The sequence below is a fragment of the Acinonyx jubatus genome, chromosome D1 (assembly GCF_027475565.1).
Source record: "Acinonyx jubatus isolate Ajub_Pintada_27869175 chromosome D1, VMU_Ajub_asm_v1.0, whole genome shotgun sequence".
Taxonomy (NCBI): Eukaryota; Metazoa; Chordata; class Mammalia; order Carnivora; family Felidae; genus Acinonyx; species Acinonyx jubatus.
The window spans coordinates 50,538,975-50,558,153 of NC_069390.1; the positions used below are offsets into that span (position 1 = coordinate 50,538,975).

The 19,179-nt window shown below is 39.1% G+C and overlaps 1 protein-coding gene across 4 annotated transcripts in view; it reads right to left on the bottom strand.

The window, feature by feature from the left end:
- Positions 1-19,179, bottom strand: part of NLRP14 (NLR family pyrin domain containing 14) — a 283,814-nt gene that overhangs the window by 229,041 nt on the left and 35,594 nt on the right. For 2 of the 4 annotated variants that reach the window (XM_053203536.1, XM_027073247.2), the window contains 2 exons: positions 9,414-9,584; positions 7,385-8,009 (listed from right to left, as the gene is read on the bottom strand). The exons of 1 other annotated variant lie outside the window; for it this stretch is intronic. In XM_053203536.1, the coding sequence (XP_053059511.1) occupies positions 7,874-8,009; positions 9,414-9,584 (307 nt within the window). In that variant the 3' untranslated portion in view covers positions 7,385-7,873. Of the gene's footprint in view, positions 1-7,384; positions 8,010-9,413; positions 9,585-19,179 lie in introns of those variants that run through there. One more of the 4 variants, XM_053203538.1, reaches the window with a different exon arrangement.

Sequence of the window (19,179 nt, forward strand, 5' to 3'; positions counted from 1 at the left end):
AAAGGGAAGATTCCATACATCCCCATATCTCATCTCCCCCCTTTAAAAACAGCCCCCACCCACTGCCTTCTTGCAGAGGGCTTTTCCTTTGCTGTCCCTGCCCACCTATCCCTTGCGGTGTATTGAGTAAATCTTTGTTCTGCCTCAGGTTAATTCTTTCACCTCCTGCGCCACCAGCTTCTATAGATTGCCATCCCACATTTGGGGGCCTCCATTCAAACAAGAGACACCCCATGTAGACATCACACTTACCATTACTGGTCTATTACAATACAAGTGATATATGAACAGCCCAATGGAGTCTGCTCTTAGGGAGCAAGGTCCCTAAGAGCAGGAGCTTCTGGTCCCATGAAGTTTGGTGACTAGGAGGTTGACACATTTGGGTTCACCATCCTGGAAGTTCTTCAAACATTCTCTTGGGTTTTTATGGACGCTCCATTACATAGGCATGACTGATGGAATCACTGGCTATTTCACTATTGGTGATTCAACCTCCAACACTCCCCCATGCAGTTGAGCTATTACTGAAAACTCCAACCCTCAAATCCTGATTGGTTCCCCTGGCAACCAGCCCATCATCCTCAGGAGATTTCCAGAGATCACCTTATTAACATAAATTCTTGTAGTTGGATAAAAGACACCTGTTTCACCTTTTGGCTCTGAGGCAATTTCAGGAACTGAGGACAAAAGACCAAATATTATAACAAAAGATGTTCCCATTGCTCTTCTGGTTTAGGAAATTCCAAGGGTTTTGGGAGCTGTGAGCCAGGAAACTTGAAGACAAGAATGTATTTATCATAAATCACAGTAGCACAGTTGGGTAAAGACAGTTGTCCTGCCTTCTCCTACTTCCCTCACCTTAAAGTTCATTCCCTCGTAGGCTAATATTCAAGGTCATTAGACCAATATTTTTAGCCTCCATTTTACAGATAACTCAAAGTATGAAAATAGTAAGTATCTGCCAACATTACAGAGCTTGCAACTGGTAGTAACAGGACTAAAATCTTTTGATCCCAGGATCACTTGACATTTGGAAAACCACTTGATACCAGTGGCAACCCTCAGTTAAAACAACCAAAAATCACTCGTTGGTAGCCAAATCATCACAGTTGAGATCCACTATTTTTTTTTTTAATGTTCATTTATTTTTGAGGGAGAGAGACAGAGCATGAGCAGGGGAGGGCAGAGAGGGAGACAAAGAATCCAAAGCAGGCTCCAGGCTCTGAGCTGTCAGCACAGAGCTCAACATGGGGCTCGAACTCATGGACCATGAGATCCACTGTTATTAGAGGTGAGCATTAAGAAAACTTATCCAAGGGGCGCCTGGGTGGCTCAGTCGGTTGAGCATCCAACTTCGACTCAGGTCATGATCTCACACTCAAGGGTTTGCCCTGCGTAGGACTTTGTGCTGACAGCTCAGAGCCTAAAGCCTTGCTGCCTTGCTTCAGATTCTGTGTCTCCCTCTCAGTCCCTCCTCCACTGGCACTCTGTCTCTCTCGCTCACTCTCTCAAAATAAACATAATTAAAAAATTTATAAAGAAAAATTATCCAAAATCTTAAAGTAGGCAAAAGGGATTACTGGGTATCCTTTCATTGCAGTGCTAGGCATGGTCTACCAGGCTGGGAATTATCTGATTTTCTAGGGCTGTGTATTTCTGTTACATTAAACAAGGTGGCTAAGGGAGTTTTGGCGTGGTGGTAGGGGTCCAGAGCCAATGGCCAAGAAAGAATTCTTGAGACATCTTTGGTGCAAAAAGGTGATTTTATGAAAGCACTCAGACAGGACCCATGGACAGAAAAAGTTGCACTAGGGTTGTAAGGAGTGACTGATTATATATGGGAGTTGGGGGAGGTAAAGTGAAGGGGAAATTTCTAAGGGGATTTTCTTATGCTAAAGAAGAGTCCCAGGATACTGAAGGCCTAGCTATTGTCAATCTAAGGTTGTTTATTCCCTCTAGCAGAGCATTAACATTAAGACAGTAGGGAGTTCCTGGAGAAATGTTATACTCTGCCGGCCTCAAGTATTTGTCAATGGGCTGCAGGTTGTAAGGAAATTTAATTTTATCTGCTATTTCCTTCTGCCTTTGTTTCTCACATCAGTGCCATTAGACTGAGGTGGTTCTAATATGTTAGCCTCAGGTTAGGGAGAGCAAGATGGCATCTCTCTTATCAAGCAACGGCCTGTGTTAAGCGATGACCCAAGCAGTTAGGGCATTTCAGTTGAGACCAGATATTGCCAAGACCAGCACCGGCTGATGACACATTCAGAACTTATAACCAGCAGAAACAGAGGAAGTTTGCAGGGGCCCAAGACTGACTAAACACCTTTAAAAAGGTAGGATTTTTGCAGCAAACTGTCAGACTCTCCAAACACTGACCTCCTCATGTCTGGTCATTTCAAAAAGGCAGCTGCTGCTGAAGGCTCTCCCTGACGTATCTCTGAAGAGAACAGAGATCCTTCATTGCTTGAACATAATAAGCAGTTAAGTGCTGAGAGCTGACTCCCATGGGGCTGAGGACATAAGTATGCACTGGCTTCGCATTTGGTTAACTTCCTACCCGCTGGTCTATCTTGTTTGCTCTAGAACTTGTTTTGTGCATTGCTTTGTGTGCCGTGTAAGAAGCCCAATTAATCAGAGTGAAAGGTCATGGAGTTTGGAATTCTGAACCTGCTTCATAATTATGTTAACTTTATGATTGAATACAACTGGCATTGTGGTATCATGACACCTATCCAAGCAAATCAAAATATAAGCCTGTAACAGCCTCAAGGTTAAATGGAAACCTAAGGACAACCAACCTCAAATAGCCTAACCAAGGCTTTTCCAAATAAGGAATGTAATACTTCCACTGTACCCAAATAATTTCTTTGTATTGCTCTCACATTTCTCCCATTAAAAGACTTTCTCCTGTCTTCTGGAGCCCTTCTTGCCACTTCCAGTCTGGTGCTGCACAGTTCAAATTAATTTCCCCTCAAACTCTTAAATGTTTTAATAAGCCTCATTTCTTTGACTCTCAATTAGCTATTTGATGAAGAGATTCACAACTAAGGGTACAGATTCTATGTAGAAACCTGACAGCAATGCAAATAATTCTTGTCAGCTAGCAATGCAAATGATTGCTGTAAGATTGAAAAGATAACCCCAAAGGTTATTTATTACCTTGTTGGACATTAACCAGTTTTATATTTCCCTTGAAATGTTATTCTAACTTTTTTTAAAAATGCTATTTCTGGTGGATATATAAACCTTTGTTCCTTAAATGGTTTTCAAATCAACACCTCACTGATTCTCTTACTACCGCATCGATGAGTCTTTGGACAAGTGCTCATTCCGCATTTAAGTAAGAACCATGATTTTAAATTCCTGAAAATGATATTTTACTGAATCACTGGATACATGCTGGACCAATTAGTCTTTGGAAGACATTTTAAACCAAAGCAGTGGAATACAAGAACTCTTTTTTCATTGGTTGCTAAGCTGACAATAGGGGAGTTCAAATCTCCCTGTGACATAGTTCTATCACATTTACCCCATAACCATGGCTGCAAAATATCTAAAGCAAAAAGTTTAAGCTATGGCGGGGGGTGGGGGTGGGGTGGGGAATTCCATCATATTAGAAGACTTATTCTTCTAATACTAGGAAAAAATATATTTTTAAAATTTTTTAATTTGAGAGAACAAGCGAGCACACCAGCAGGGGAGAGGGGCAGAGGGTAAGCAGGCTCCATCCTCAGCATGGTGCCCAACGCAGGGCTTGATCCCATGACCCTGGGATCATGACCCGAGCCGAAATCAAGAGTCAGACGCTCAACCAACGAAACTACCCAGAGGCCTCTAGAAGAAAATATTCTTAATAATTGATAGATTAAACAAAGATTAGTATAGGAAGATTTGAACTGCAAAATGAAAAGATTAATGGATGTATATGTGTATATATATATGTACAGGCACTCAATTATGGGAAGGTGTACATTCTTTTCAAGCACACATAGAAAACTGATTATATAATAGGCTATAAAATCTATTTTAACTAATTTCAAAAAAATATTTTCAAACAGAACACACTATCTGATCATAACTCAATTCGGTTAAAAATAACAAAAAGATAACTTTAAAAACCCTTAAGTCCAGAAATTATAATCACACTTCTATTGAGAAGGAAAGCTGGTAAATGCAGATAAAAAGGGCCAGCCAGATGTCCAAGGTTGGATACTGCCTTGGCATGCTTTTAGCTTCTGCAATCTTGCTTGCCTCTTGTATCAGCCAGCAGCTTGACTATGCTAGTCCTGCCTAACCCGGAAGCACATTATGTATAAAAGATCAGTAAAACCCGAGCCAGATGCTCAGCCTAGAGGTGACTCTGCTGGGCTGGCACTGGTGTGAAATAAATAGTCTTTTCTGATTCCCCGAGTGCCTGTTGCTTGTCTCTTCCTGGGTGCTGAGTACTTGCTGTAACACTATATGACATATGGGTCACAGAAAAAAAAATTCCAGTGTAAGTCAAAATATTTGGACATGAATGCTAATGAAAATACTCCATATTCAAGCATTGGAATTCAGCTAAAATATAAATTGAGGGAAATTTACAGCCTTAATGCTTGTAATAAAAAAGCTAGAAATCAGTAAGAATCTAACTTAAGAAGTTAGCATTCTGACAGAACAAATTAACAGAAAAATTTACAAAATAAATTTACATAAAATACAAAATGTACATGGGTACCCAGGCAGCTCAGTGGGTTAAGCATCTGACTCTTGATTTGGGCTCAGGCCATGATCTCACAGTTCATGAGGTGGAGCCCTGTGTCAGTCTCTGTGCTAACAGCTTGCAGCCTGCTTGGGATCCCAACTCCTCTCTGCCCCTCCCCTGCTTGTGTGCATGTGTTTTCTCATAATAAATAAACTTAAAAAAAATAAAAATACAAAAATGTTAAAGTATAAAAAATAAAGAACCAACAAAGCTAAAGTTTGTTTTGGTCACCCTATTTGATTCTTGGACTATCCTTTTTGACTCCTTAACTATACTATTTGAAATTTCAAGCCCTTCCTTCTCCAGGGCTCGACTTAGGATGAGGGCAGTGACTTGGGTGATACACAAAATTTAAGGAGATACGGAAAAATTCAATCAAGGTAAACATTTTAGTGGAAAGGCGCCTGGGTGACTCAGTTGTTAAGTATCTGACTTTCGCTCAGGTCATGGTCTCACAGTTCTTGAGTTCAAGTCCCACATCCCTGTTTTAGGTCAGCTCAAACCCACTTCGGGTAAAAACACAAGCCCCAAGTGAGCCCCACTTCTCTCTCTGCCCCTCACTCACTTGAGCCCTCTCTCAAAAAAAAAAAAAATTAGTGGAATATTCTGTAAATCAAAATTAACACAAAATACCCATGATAACCAAATACCAAAAATTTAGAGACTGTGTCTGACCCTGCACTTGTACTACACCCATCCTAGTCCCCTCCACCCTCCAGTAAGTGCCTCCCATCACCCTAATCCTGACTGATGGGTTATCTGATAGCAGTGACACACAAGCTGTGTTTCCAAAATTTAGTTATGTCAGTGCTTCTAATATACGGTTATAGTTCAGGGTAAAAATTCTTTATCATGTTATGAAAGTACCTGACAACATAAGACTGAATGTTATTAAATGCCTTATCAACATAATATACTGAAGTGATTATTTGGTCTTTCTCCATCAACCAACTGATACCATAAATTATAACATTCCTCCTAATATTTGTCCTCTCTTGCACTTCTGTTGTAAATCATAATATTCGTGGTATGTATGTGTATATATATATATATATATATATATATACACATACATATATACATATATATATATATACTTTTAAAGTGTACATATATATATATATACTTTTAAAGCTTTTACTTTTAAATAATCTCTACACCCAATGTGGGGCTCAAACTCATGAGCTGGAGATCAAGGATCACATGCTCTACCAAATGAGCCAGCCAGGAGCCCCATTCATTGTATCTTTAAGGTGAATTTTGGAATTTCCAAATATTTATATTTAGTCTTTGCATATGTATTCATAAGTAACATCCAACTGTGAATTTCCTTCTGGTGTTATCTTTTTTGAGGCTCTGCTATCAAAGTTTTGTAGCTTAATAAAGAAAATGGTAAAGTTACCCTCCTCAATGATGCTCTGAAATGGTTTTAAAAACACAGGAGTTTTCCTTTGCCTGAAAGTTTGATAGAAATCACCTTGATAAGAAGCATTTATTAACTCCTTTGTTAGAGTTTTACTTGGGAAGCTTGGAAATCTTATTTTCTACGAAGGATAATATGCTCACTGCAACCCAAGACTGCCTTGTGATGGGAGTGCCACTTGTTCACTGCAGACTTTCTTTTGTTTGTTATGATGGCCCCAGGCGAGCTCTCTCTAGCCAGCATGACTGTCAACACTGAGAATCAGCCTCAGCAGTGACCTCCCTCTAGGCATCATAGGTGTACATACTAGCCCCAGTAACACTACCTGCGAATTTTCCCATGGCTGCCACTTGCCCCCTTCTAACTGCCATGGTTCACTCTTACCTCCAGCTCTGCCACATTGACTCAATGGGCTATTGTACCACCTAAAAGGCTTTCTTATCTCCTATAGACAGGGAGAAAAAATTGATAGTCTGTGGTAGACTAAGGAAGGCCACAAATTCTCTGACACTATGCCCATCAAGAAGTGACTACCCTTGCATCTGGGCTGGCCTAGACTGTTCCAACCAATGAAGTATGACAGAAGTGACTTCATGTCAGTGCTGGGCCTAACTTTCAAGAAAACAGGCAGCTTCCACTTGGCCCTTCAAGCCCTAAAGCCCCATGAAAGAACTCCATCTTCCCTGCTGGAAAGATCATGTGGAAAGTCCTTAAGACTAGAGAGAAGAGGTGCCCAGTCAAACCTAACCTTCCAGCCATCCTTGCCCAGGCACCAGGCATGTGAGTGAAGTCACCTTGGAGCCCCCAGTACAACCTGGCTACCAGCTGAATACCACCAAGGGACTCCAAGTGATGTGTGGAGCATAAAAAATGCTTAGCTGAGCCCTTTCTGAATTCTAATCTACCAAGTCATGAGACAGAACATAGTAGTCACTCCTTTAAGCCAATAAATTTAGGGATGATTTTTCACATAGCAATAGATAATTAAAAGTCTTTCACAGAAAATGTTACTGTGTTGGATTTCTGTCAAATGGAGGAACATGTTTTTAGCTCTAATCCCAATAATCTTAGATCTATTTACATCTTTACAACAGGCTGCAGAAAATGTTCATGGAGGAAGTGGACTCCCATTTTGACTGAGACCATCAATTCTCACATAGTAACATACCTAAAAGTTGCCTGGGAAATTATTTAAAATACCAGTTCCTAGGACCTTTAGATAATTCTGATTCAGTAAGTCCGATATGGGCTCTAGGAAACCGCATTTTAAGAAACACCCAAGTGATTTAGACACCAGTTGTCCCAAGAACATGCATGGAGAAGCATTCAGTAAAGCAAGCCGGAGATGGTAAGGCTGTGAAGTAAGCCATCTGTGGGAGGGAGAGAAAGGGAAACAGGTGCTCTAACATAATCTTCCCTAGGCTCGTCCTCCACTTTCATTTCTAGGCTTCTCACATCAGAATTCTTGAGCTCTGCATTCAATTAAAAACATGTCATACCTTTCACCAAGGTTTAGGTTTTTCGTTTTATTTTAGCTTCTCAACCCCCATGTGAAGTAGAACAGAGCTTTCACAGAGAAGTGACTCACCTACATCTAACAGACATCAAACACAGTACGTCTGGGCATAAAGCATCTAAAGCTAAGATTCCCTCATCACACTGAGGCATTTACTTTTGAAAAGTACATCAGGTTCTTCAAATCAGGGACACCACCACCAGGAAACATCTTCATCACTGTGATCATTACAATCCCGCTCAATGATGAGCTGTGGATTGCTAACTCGCACAGCTTCCAGCAGTTTCTGGGCTTCCTCATCAAACGCCTCTTTGCACACCCTGAGAAAATAAGGGAACACCTCTTCTCACACTCAGTTTTCCCACTGAAGAATTCATTTCTCAGAGAAAAACTGTTAGAGACAGAAGTGAACATGGCTGGGGAGAGGGGCAAGGGGAATGTGAGGTATAGACTCAGGGAGTGTGGCAGAGGAAGGAAAATGGAACACAGAGTAGAAATAAAAAAAGATTAAAATTGAAGAGGATCCTCCAAGAGCCTTTTTCTACTCAAGCAAAATACTACTTCTAATGATGACAACCGCTAACATAGAAAACGGTTAGGTGTTATATGCTAGGCACAGTTCTAAGTACAGGTATCCTTTGCTTTTCCAAAGGTCATGGCTGTACCACTTCACCTTTTTGAGAGACCGATATTAGTGCGTGTTTTTATTTTTATTTTTATTTTTTTTTAACGTTTATTTATTTTTGAGACAGAGAGAGACAGAGCATGAACGGGGGAGGGTCAGAGAGAGGGAGACACAGAATCTGAAACAGGCTCCAGGCTCTGAGCTGTCAGCACAGAGCCCGACGTGGGGCCTGAACTCACTGACCGTGAGAGCATGACCTGAGCCGAAGTCGGCCGCTTAACTGACTGAGCCACCCAGGCGCCCCAGTACGTGTTTTTGATAACTGAAAGAAGTCCAAAGATTTTGTTTTTACCACACAAAAAAGTTAAAAAGCAAAACCAGTGTTCAGCATTTGGGATGCAGTGAGCCATTATGGAGGCAGCATGAACCCAGGCGGCAAGAGCAGCCCTGCCCAGCTCCTTCCCCAGGGCCTGCGCTGCACCTCAGCACCCAGCTGCTACAGCTCTGAACTGTGTCTATGAGCATCTGGGCCTCGTACCCATTTATTTTGTGCATGTGTTAACAAGATGTGTCCTAAGGTATCAGAAAAGCCTAAAAGAGAGGATGTTTTTGGGGGCCCAGGGATGCTCAAAATTTTTTCCATATAAATAATGGTAATTGCTTCTTTGCTTTATATCATTTTGGCTTATGAAAGCTTTCACGGGAACACTCTACCTTCAGATAGCAGAGGGACACCTGTACTGCCTATACTGACTCAGTCGATCAGTCCTCATAATAAACCATGAGTACATATCATTTCACCCATTTATAGACAAAGAAATCAAAACACAGAGACTGGAGACTAGTGCAAGTTCAAATATCTAGTAAGTTCCAGGGCTACATTTCAAACTCAGGTAGTCTGGCTTTAGAGTTCTCAGCTGTTAACCAGTATGCTACAGTATGTCTCTTAAAATTCAGTGCCCTACGGGAGGAAAAGAAGGGCCTCAAGAATATGCACAGATCCACAATCAGGTTGATTCTTAGGCCTGCAGTGAACAAGTAACTTCCCAAATCCCTTGTTCCAGTAAACTTACGCCCTGAGAAGCCAACAAAGACTTACCCCAGAACTTTCAGTTTACATTCAGGAGATCTCAGGACTTCACATAACTTCATAATTCCTTCATACCCTAAAGTGTTCTGTGTCAGGTTTATTTTTATCAGGTTTTGGTTCCTTCTAAGAGTAGAGGAGAGATCCTGACAACACAGGGAGGTCAAACCACAATATTCCAACCTGCAGGGAAGAGAGACTAATGCTAAAGTTCATTTAACCCCGGGACAGAGAGCAAGCATGTAAGAGATCTGTGAGCTGAGAGTGCAGGAGGGCTCCAGGAGCTTAAAAAAAAAACCAAAAAACAAAAAAACAAGAAACAAAAAACAAACAAAAAGGCAAGCACAATTAGGGAAGATTCAAAGAATGTAAGTACTTATAATAATCATCATTACTAGATATTTATTGACTGAATTTATCTCTTCCTAAATCATAAATTACAAGTTCAAAATTATAGTCCAGGGAATAAACAAAACAGGTAAGCACACCAAGGAAAGCCAAAGCAGTTGAATCTTTGATCATCATTAAAAATATAGACACATAAGTAAACTTTTGAAATATGGTATTGACTATTTTAAAAGCAAGGTATATAATAAGGTCTCTAACACCATGCCTTTATGCAAATAAAAGTGCATACACCAAAAGTCAACATTACATCTTTTACAAGGATACTCACAACTCCATGGCATATTTCAAACACACTAGGCCAGCTGCCTATACAGGGGAAGAATGATTAAAAGATAAATTAACCAACTAACCAACCAATAATCAGTAGAGGGCCCTTGCATAAACCAATGATAATACCATGAACTGAAGTAGTATGTTAAACTTAACTTTCTACACCTGATGATGCCCCCAACCAATTGTAATTTTCACCTATGTTTACCTAGCCATTCCACCATTGAGTGCCTACATAGGTGCTGAGTATATAGAAACATTTAGGGGCACCTAGGTGGCTCAGTTGGTTAAGTGTCCAACTCTTGATTTCAGTTCAAGTCATGATCTCACGGTCAGGAGACTGAGCCCCGGGTTGTGCTCAGCACTGGGTACAGAGCCTGCTTGGGATTCTCTCTCTTCCCCTCCCTTTTTCCCTCCCCAACTTGTACTCTATCTCTCAAAATAAACAAACTTAAAAAAATTTTAAGTTACTGCCCACATGAAACTGGCATTAATGTGGTGGAGCAACAGTCCCATTATTTATGACACAAGGTAAATAAACATAATACAAAGTACACTGTAGGGTAAAAACACTAGGAGACAAAGGTTATCAAGAATTTATCAGGAAATAATCATCCTGTTTTTAGTCCTTAATAATAGTCTCAAAATCTAGAGGGGTGCCTGGGTGGCTCAGTTGGTTGAGCATCTGACTCTTGATTTCGGCTCAGGTCATGATCTCAGGGTCATGGGACTGAGCCCTGCATCAGGCTCTGTGCTGAGCATGGACCTCCTTAAGATTCTCTCTCTCTCTCTCTCTCTCTCTCTCCCTCCCTCCCGCCCTCCCTCCGCCTCTCTCCCCCACTCACACACTCTCTCTAAAGAAAAAAATGTTTAAATCTTAAAAATATATATAGAGAAAACTAAAACTAACAGAACTACAAAGTGAAAGACACAAATCTACAATTATAATGGAGATTTTAACATACTTTTCACAGCAAGTGATTGAAGTATCTGGAAAAAAATCACTAAAAATATAGATGATTTGAATAACACAATTAATGATCTTAATGAAAGTCATATACAATACTGCAGCCAACAATTCTTCATCTTTTTAAGCACACCATGGTAGACATATAAAAACTGACTATATACTAGGGCAAATGTCAACAAATTTCAAAGAAATGCAATCACACACAGTATGTTCTCAGACCACAATGCTAGAGATTAAATATAAAAAGATAAGAAACTCCTCTTATATGTTTGAAAATTAAGAAATACTGGGGTGCCTGGGTGGCTAAGTTGGTTAAGCATCCAACTCTTGGTTTTGGCTCAGGTCATGAGCTCATGGTTTCATGAGTTCTAGCCCCATGTTGGGCTTTGTGCTGGCAGTGCAGAACCTGCTTGGGATTTTCTCTCTCCCTCTCTCTCTGCCCCTTCCCCACTCACTCTGTCTCTCTCAAAATAAAAAAAAAAAAAGAAAAGTAAGGAATACAGTTTAAAATAATCCATGAAGAAAAAAGCATAAGGAACTTAAATTTATTTTAGACTCAAAAATAACAAATGCTGCATATAATATTATAGAATGAAGTTATTAATGCAATGATTTCAAGGAAAAATTAAGTGTTGGAAAAGAAGGAAATATTTATGAGCTACACATTCAACTCAAGTATTTAAGAACGGTATTAAAAAGACAAGGGGGCACTCGGGTGGCTCAGTTGGTTAAGTGTCCAACTCTTGGTTTCAGCTCAGGTCATGACCTCATGGTTTCATGAGTCCGAGCCCAGCACTGGGCTTTGTGCTAGCAGCACGGAGCCTGCCTGAGATTCTCTCTCCCTCCCTCTCTCTCAGCACCTCCCCTGCTTGCATGCTCTCACAAAAATAAATGAACAAACTTAAAAAAAGAAAAAAATTTAAGATCAAATAAACTCAACAAAAGTAGAAGATAAAAAATTAGATCAATGTTGTGTTCTTTAAAAAGTAAAATGAGAAAAAGCTCAAATTGCCAATATCAGGAAAAGAAAGGAGACATTAACAGATGTCTAAATCACTGGAGATGATTAGAAGCTGAGCAGATAATAAATTAGACACTTGCCAATAAATTTTAAAATTTAGATGAAAAGGATAAAATCACAGGAGTAATCTTACCAAAAATTACTCAATAAAACATACATAAATGTATAATTATCTTAAAAATGAATCAGAAGTCAAATCTTCACACAAAGCAAATTCCAGATCATACAGCTTCACCAGAAATTTCTACAAAGTTCAAGGAAGAAATAATTCTAATCTTACACAAATCTCCCCAGGAAACAAAGAAGGATCACTCCTGAACTCATTTTATTAAAATACTGTAATGTGGATGCCAAAACTTAATAGGGATTATACAAGAAAATTATAACCTAATCTCCATTATAAACAAAGATATTAAAATATTTACATATCACCAAAATAAAGTGCACAATGTATATAAGACATATCATGACCAAGTTGGTTTTGAGCCCAAAAAAGTAAGGTTGATATAATAATAGATATAATATATATAATAAAATCCATGTTATTGACCACATTCGGCACATTTCATAGAAGTTCAACATATACTCATAATCTAAAAAGAAGAAAAATTCTTAGCAAACTAAAGATAGGAACCTTTTAAATTAATAAATGAGACAAACACTGAAATTTTGCTTTTGACAATGAAAATAACATAGGGAAACCCACTATCTCAAGACATATTAACATTCTATTGCACATCTTATAAGTTACTAAGGCAATAAAAAGAAAAAGAAACAAAAAAGGAAAAGACAACTATCATTCCCAAGAGAGAGGACTGTGTACCTAGAAAATCCAAGTGATAAAGCAATTTTAATCAACCAGAGGATGTGCCAAGCTACTGGGTATGAAGTTAACACACAAAACCCAACTGTGTTTCTATGTATAAGGAATAAACAAAATGAAAACTAACAATACCCATTTACAATAGTATTGCAATATAGCAAGTACTTAGGAATAAAGTCAAACAGCAAAATAAAGGGCTACCACAGGAAAAATTACTAAGCTTTATTGATAGAGCTAAGCTAAGGAGATCTATCATAATCGATAGATTCAATGCAATTCTAATCAAAATGCCAACATATGGGTAGGCATGGGAATATAGGGAGATGCACATGCCTGTGTGTGTTAACTTGATAAGCTGATATTTAAAATTTTGTTTGGAAACGCAAAGGAAGAACCCAGTAATAGACCCATGCACCAATGAAGACTTGATTTATAACAAAGATGGCCCTGCCAGACAGTGGGGAAAGAAAAACAGTCAATAAGTTTTGCTTATTGACTTATATTTCCACATAGGAAATATATTAAATTGGATTGACCTCAAACCATATATTTTTGGGGGTGGGGGGTGGAGAGAACGTGCATGCACACAATTTGGGGAGGGTCCAATGGGAGGACAGAGAGAGAGAGAGAGAGAGAGAGAGAGAGAGAGAGAGAGAGAGAGAGTATCTCAAGCAGGTTCTACTCCCAGCACAGAGCTCAGTCTCACCACCATGAGATTATGACCTGAGCCAAAATCAAGCATCAGATGCTCAACTGAGCCACCCAGGCACCCTACTAACCATATTTTTAAATTAAAGTTTCAAATGCTTCATAAGCTGCCTTTTACATTTAGAAAATAATAGTAGAATGTCTTCATAATCCCAGAGTTGGGAAAAATTTTCCTAACCAATTACAAAAAGGACTAATAAAGGAATAATCTGACATTACAATTAAGTTCTTTGGTTCTATAAAAGACACCATAAAGAGTGAAAAGAAAAACCCAAGTTATTGTCACGTATCTAAGTCACAATGGCTCGTAACCAGAATATATTGGAGGAAAAAAAAAAAAAACCCTACATATCAAAAAGGGGAAAATGGCTCACCCAATGGAAAAATGAACAAATTAAGTGAAAAAGCAACTTTACAAAATAGGATATCCAAATGGCTATTAAGCATCTCAAAAGGTGTTGAACCTCTCTTTAACCAGACAATTCTAAATTAAAACCACAAAGAGATGCCAAAACACACACCTGATTCACTAACACTTTAAAAATTAAGTCAGACAAAATTGGCAAGAATAGAGAACAGAAACTATCACACACTACTAGGGGCAGAATCAATTAGTACAATCCTTTTTTTTTTTTTTAAGTTTATTTATTTATTTTGAGAGAGAGATAGAGAGCTGGGGAAGGGCAAAGGGAGAGGAAGAGAATCCCAGGCAGGCTCTGCATTGGCAGTGCAGAGCCCAATGCAGAGCTCAAACTCATGAAATGCGAGATCATGACCTGAACCGAAACTCAGAGACAGACGCTTAACTGACTGAGCCACCCAGGCACCCCAGAACAATCTTTTTGACAGTATCTAATAAATTTGAAGACCCATTCCCAATGATGTAATAAATAGCTATTTTTCCTAAATATATACGTATGTGCCTCAATTCATGTAGTAAAATATTCATCAGCAGCATTAGTCATAAAATAAATGAAAAACGTCCACCTACAATAGAATGGTTACATAGTTTGTGATATCATCATTCACTAGAATACTTTACTGTGGTAAAAATGAACTAACTACAACTACATGAAATGACTGGATGACAAATTCCTAACAATGAGCAAAAAAAAAAATCCTAATACAAAAGAATATACTGAGTATGATTATATATAAGGTTCAAAACCTAGCAAAATTTAACAATACATTGCTTAGGACTATATACACTCACACTCTACAGATAAATAAATGATGACCACAAAATTCAGGATAATAGTTTTACTTCTTAGGGAGGAGGCAAGAGATTTATAAAGGAGAAGTAGGGGAATTTAATTTCCTGGGAAAATTCAATTTCTGACCCGGGTGAGATTACACACGTTTGACATTTATTTATTTATTTATTTATTTATTCATTCATTCATTCATGCATTTATTTTTTAACTTATTTTCTCAAAAATAAATAACAAATTAAGTAAAAAATAAATAAATGCAGGGGAGGGGCAGAGAGAGAGGAAGAATCTCAAGCATGCTCAGTGCTGTCAGCACAAAGCCTGATGTGGGGCTTGAATTCATGAAACCATGAAAGTTGATATCAAGTTGATGCTTAACCAACTGAGCCACCCAGGCAATCCCTAACTTTTAAATAGTTTTATTCATTTATTTCTATGTATTTTATATTTCATAGTGAAAATGTTTAAAATATGACTTGGTAGATCTTTTTTTTTTCTGTGGATAAACATTCCTTTTCTTCCCCCAAGTTTTTATTCAAATTCCAGTTAGTTAACATACAGTGTAATATTTGTTTCAGGTGTAGAATTTAGCGATTCATCACTTACAACACCCAGTGCTCACCACAAGTGTCCTCCTTAATACCATTACCCATTTAATCTACCCCCCCACCTACCTCCCCTCCAGCAACCCCCAGTTTGTTTTCTATAGTTAAGAATCTGTTTTATGGTTTTCTTTTTTTTCCCAATGATCCAGCAATTTTACTACGTACTAGGTATTTACTCAAAGGACACAAATATACGGATTCAAAGAAGTATATGCACCCTGATGTTTATAGCAGCATTATCTACAATAGCCAAAGTATGGAAAGAGCCCAGATGTCCACTGACTGATGAATGGATAAAGAAGATGTGGTATAAACACACAATGGAATATTACTCAGCCATAAAAAAATGAAATCTTGCCATTTGCAACAACGTGGATGGAGCTACAGAATATGCCAAGCAAAATAAGTCAGTCAGAGAAAGACAGATACCATATGATTTCACTCATATGTCAAATTTAAGAAACAAAACATATGAATACAGGCAGATCTTTAAAATATCAGAAGAGGGCACCTGGGTGGCGCAGTCGGTTAAGCGTCCAACTTCAGCCAGGTCAGGATCTCGCGGTCCATGAGTTCGAGCCCCGCGTCAGGCTCTGGGCTGATGGCTCAGAGGCTGGAGCCTGTTTCCGATTCTGTGTCTCCCTCTCTCTCTGCCCCTCCCCCGCTCTCTCTGTCCCAAAAATAAATAAAAAACGTTGAAAAAAAATTTAAAAAAATAAATAAATAAATAAAATATCAGAAGAGAAAAATAAAAATTATGGACTGTAGATGACATTGGAAGAAGCAGAAAGGGGGTCATCACTGCTGAAAATGAACTTAAAATTATGGGTTAGAGAAAAGTGAAAGGAAAATGAGTTTTAAAAGATTAGAAAAAAATTATAAAGACAGACAAAAGAGATCCAACATAAGTGTAATTAGTGACCCTGAAAACAAATTAGATAAGCAGAAATTAAAACACAGGAAACCCTATAAAAAAATACAATCTACATGTTGAAATGGCAGACCATTTCCCCAGGAAAATATTAATGAGGAAAATTCTACACAGGACAAATTATTGTTCCTAAAGAGCAATTCTACGGACATTCAAGCCAAAAAAAAAAAAAATTATGTTTAACCAGTAAGGATACTAAAAGGGAAGAATCAGTTGGCTTCAGACTTTTTTCTAACTAGATTCAATGCTAGCAGGCAGTGGACTTTCTGTAAAACTCTCAGAGGAAGGATGACCAAAATATGAACACAACCAAGCTGCCACTCAACGTCATAGAAAACTGAGACATTTCCAGATATACAAAAAGTCAAGGATAATAGTACTTAGATCTCTCATTTTGAAGAAACAATGAGCCAATAGTCAAGGTATTCAATGAACATTCCATGGTCCCTACCATCCACAGGCATCTGGTATTACTGAGCTCTGGAATGATCTTTCGAAATTACAAAGATCTGTGACCCTACCTCCCTCACCACCTCCTGGTCAACATAGTATAGTGGGGCATTTGGTCACTAAATATGGCTATCCCCTGAAATGGTTCATCTCTGTCTGGCCACTTCCTGAGTAATGATTACGTTGAAAGGGACAGAAAGTCATATAAAACCTTTGAAATTTCAGGATTCCATCTTGATTATTCCTGGGCATGATACTTTTCTTTCCATAACAGCAACTCCAGGCCAGCCTAACTGGTGTACCCTCCAGGTGACAGGCCAGCCACAAAGGACCTGTGGGGTTCAAACTTAATTTGGCTTCAGACACCTGGAGTCACCTTTGGATCATGAGGATAATGACCGTTTGGTTGAGTATACTGCTTGAGAAGTCCCCCTACAAGCAAAGATGTAACAGAATGGGTTTATAGAAATATTATAAAAAATTATAAAAAATTATTTTTCTCCTGCCAGATCCCTCTGGACTGAAAGCCTGGGTACGAGCAGGGGATGATTGGAGAAAAGGCAAAGTTACAGGCACTAAGATGGGACACACTGATTTCAGGACTGTGGGGAAGAACAGCCACACCAATACCTGGGGAAGTAACATCTCAGAACCTGTGAGGTGCTGGGAGTGGGAAGAACAATTCATTATTTCTTTTCCTTTCCTAGACCCAACACAGCTGCCTGGAAAAATTATGTGGTCTGCTGAAGTAGCAGCTATGGCTGGCAAAGTGACCCACTGCCCAGTCTGTCCACATGGCGTGGAAACAAAATTCCACGTGGATACGGCAGGTCCTAACTGTTCTGCTGCACCTGATGTCATCAGCGGCAGCCTCCCAGATCTGGACCTCTGTCAAGGGTATACAAACACAACCGGTACAAACCTTGTTTCAGTCTGTTACAAATTCATAAGCTTCTCTTGATGCCAGTGCAGCCTTGAGTTATACGATTTATGTCTAACACTGTAACTACTCAGTGACACATAACCAAACCACTGTAATGGTGACCCAGATCAATAGAAAACATCCCACATTGAAGTGAATTGTGTTCCTTCAGGTTATATGTTTTTTATGTGTGGAGGTGTGGACCACTGAATATCTCTTTATTGGGTATGGGACTACTTTTGGCCAGATTTTGTTCCCTATATTTATTGCCAATGATACCAAGATCAGCAGGTCAACCTAAACTCCCTTTCACGAGTTATAATGAATAACAAGACTTTTTGGTCCTCCCTTGGTTTCATTCAGTTGGCCGGTCCAGGATGCTGAGGACATAGTTGAAATCAATACTGCAATCTGACCTCCTCCCATGCTTGGAGTCCTAATTATGGTGGCCTTAATTAAATGGCGTAGGAGACAAATTGAGCAGATTTGGCCTCAGCCTCTGTTGGTGAGATTAGTGAGCGTGGCATATCCATGTGAAAATTCACCAAGACTGTATTGTGCAGAAAAAGGGGGCAGATATTTCTGGGAGACATTCTTCTGTGAGTCTTTTGCTCTCCTATTTATTGACAAAAATTTAAGACCCTGACAATTCTACATGGCCACTTCCTAGGGGGTGTGTGCAGTGAGCAGTCTTGAGGGATGTCTTCCTCTGGGGCAAAGAGCAGGCTTGCTCCGTGCTTGCTATAAAGTGGTGAGTCCCCCAAGCTCCATGGGATGCAACCCACTCCATGTGCAGATGTCCATCTGGGCTATCCATATCCACCCTGTGGGACTTGGGGGACAAAGAAAACTGACACACATACACTAGTGCATATGCTGCTATGCTAGGAGTAATAAAGTCCTCTGTCTCCAATGGGACTCTGAGTTTCCTGCCAGCATCCATGAAACAGTGATAGGCTAACTTATTAGGTTATAAGCAGGATAAAATTAAATTTCAGATCCAATCATTACAACATCATCATTGTTGTCATAAAAATATATGAATAGTTAATGGAAACATAGGTAAAATAGCACTTTCTTGGAAGAGTCAGGGAAACATATCATAGTATTTGGGTTTCCCACACATAGAGCAAAATTCTTGACCCAAAGGTCAATAATTCATGCTATGTAAGAATGTACTAGTCAATATCAGTTCAAGATTCAAAAAGAAAATAAACACCTAAACAATACATGATTAAACATAAAAAGTACTCAGAACACAGGATAAGACCTTATTAGATTGCAGGCTCCTTAAGAGCCTAGATAGCATTTTCTGAGAGAAGACAATTAGCAAAATCTTCAATTTAATAAGAAAAATTAATTCAAAGAGAGAATATCTGAAGGATGACAGAACATGAAAGACCTTAAAGCAAGGACCTTTTACTTCATACATACCCCATCTAAGGCACTAAAGGGAACA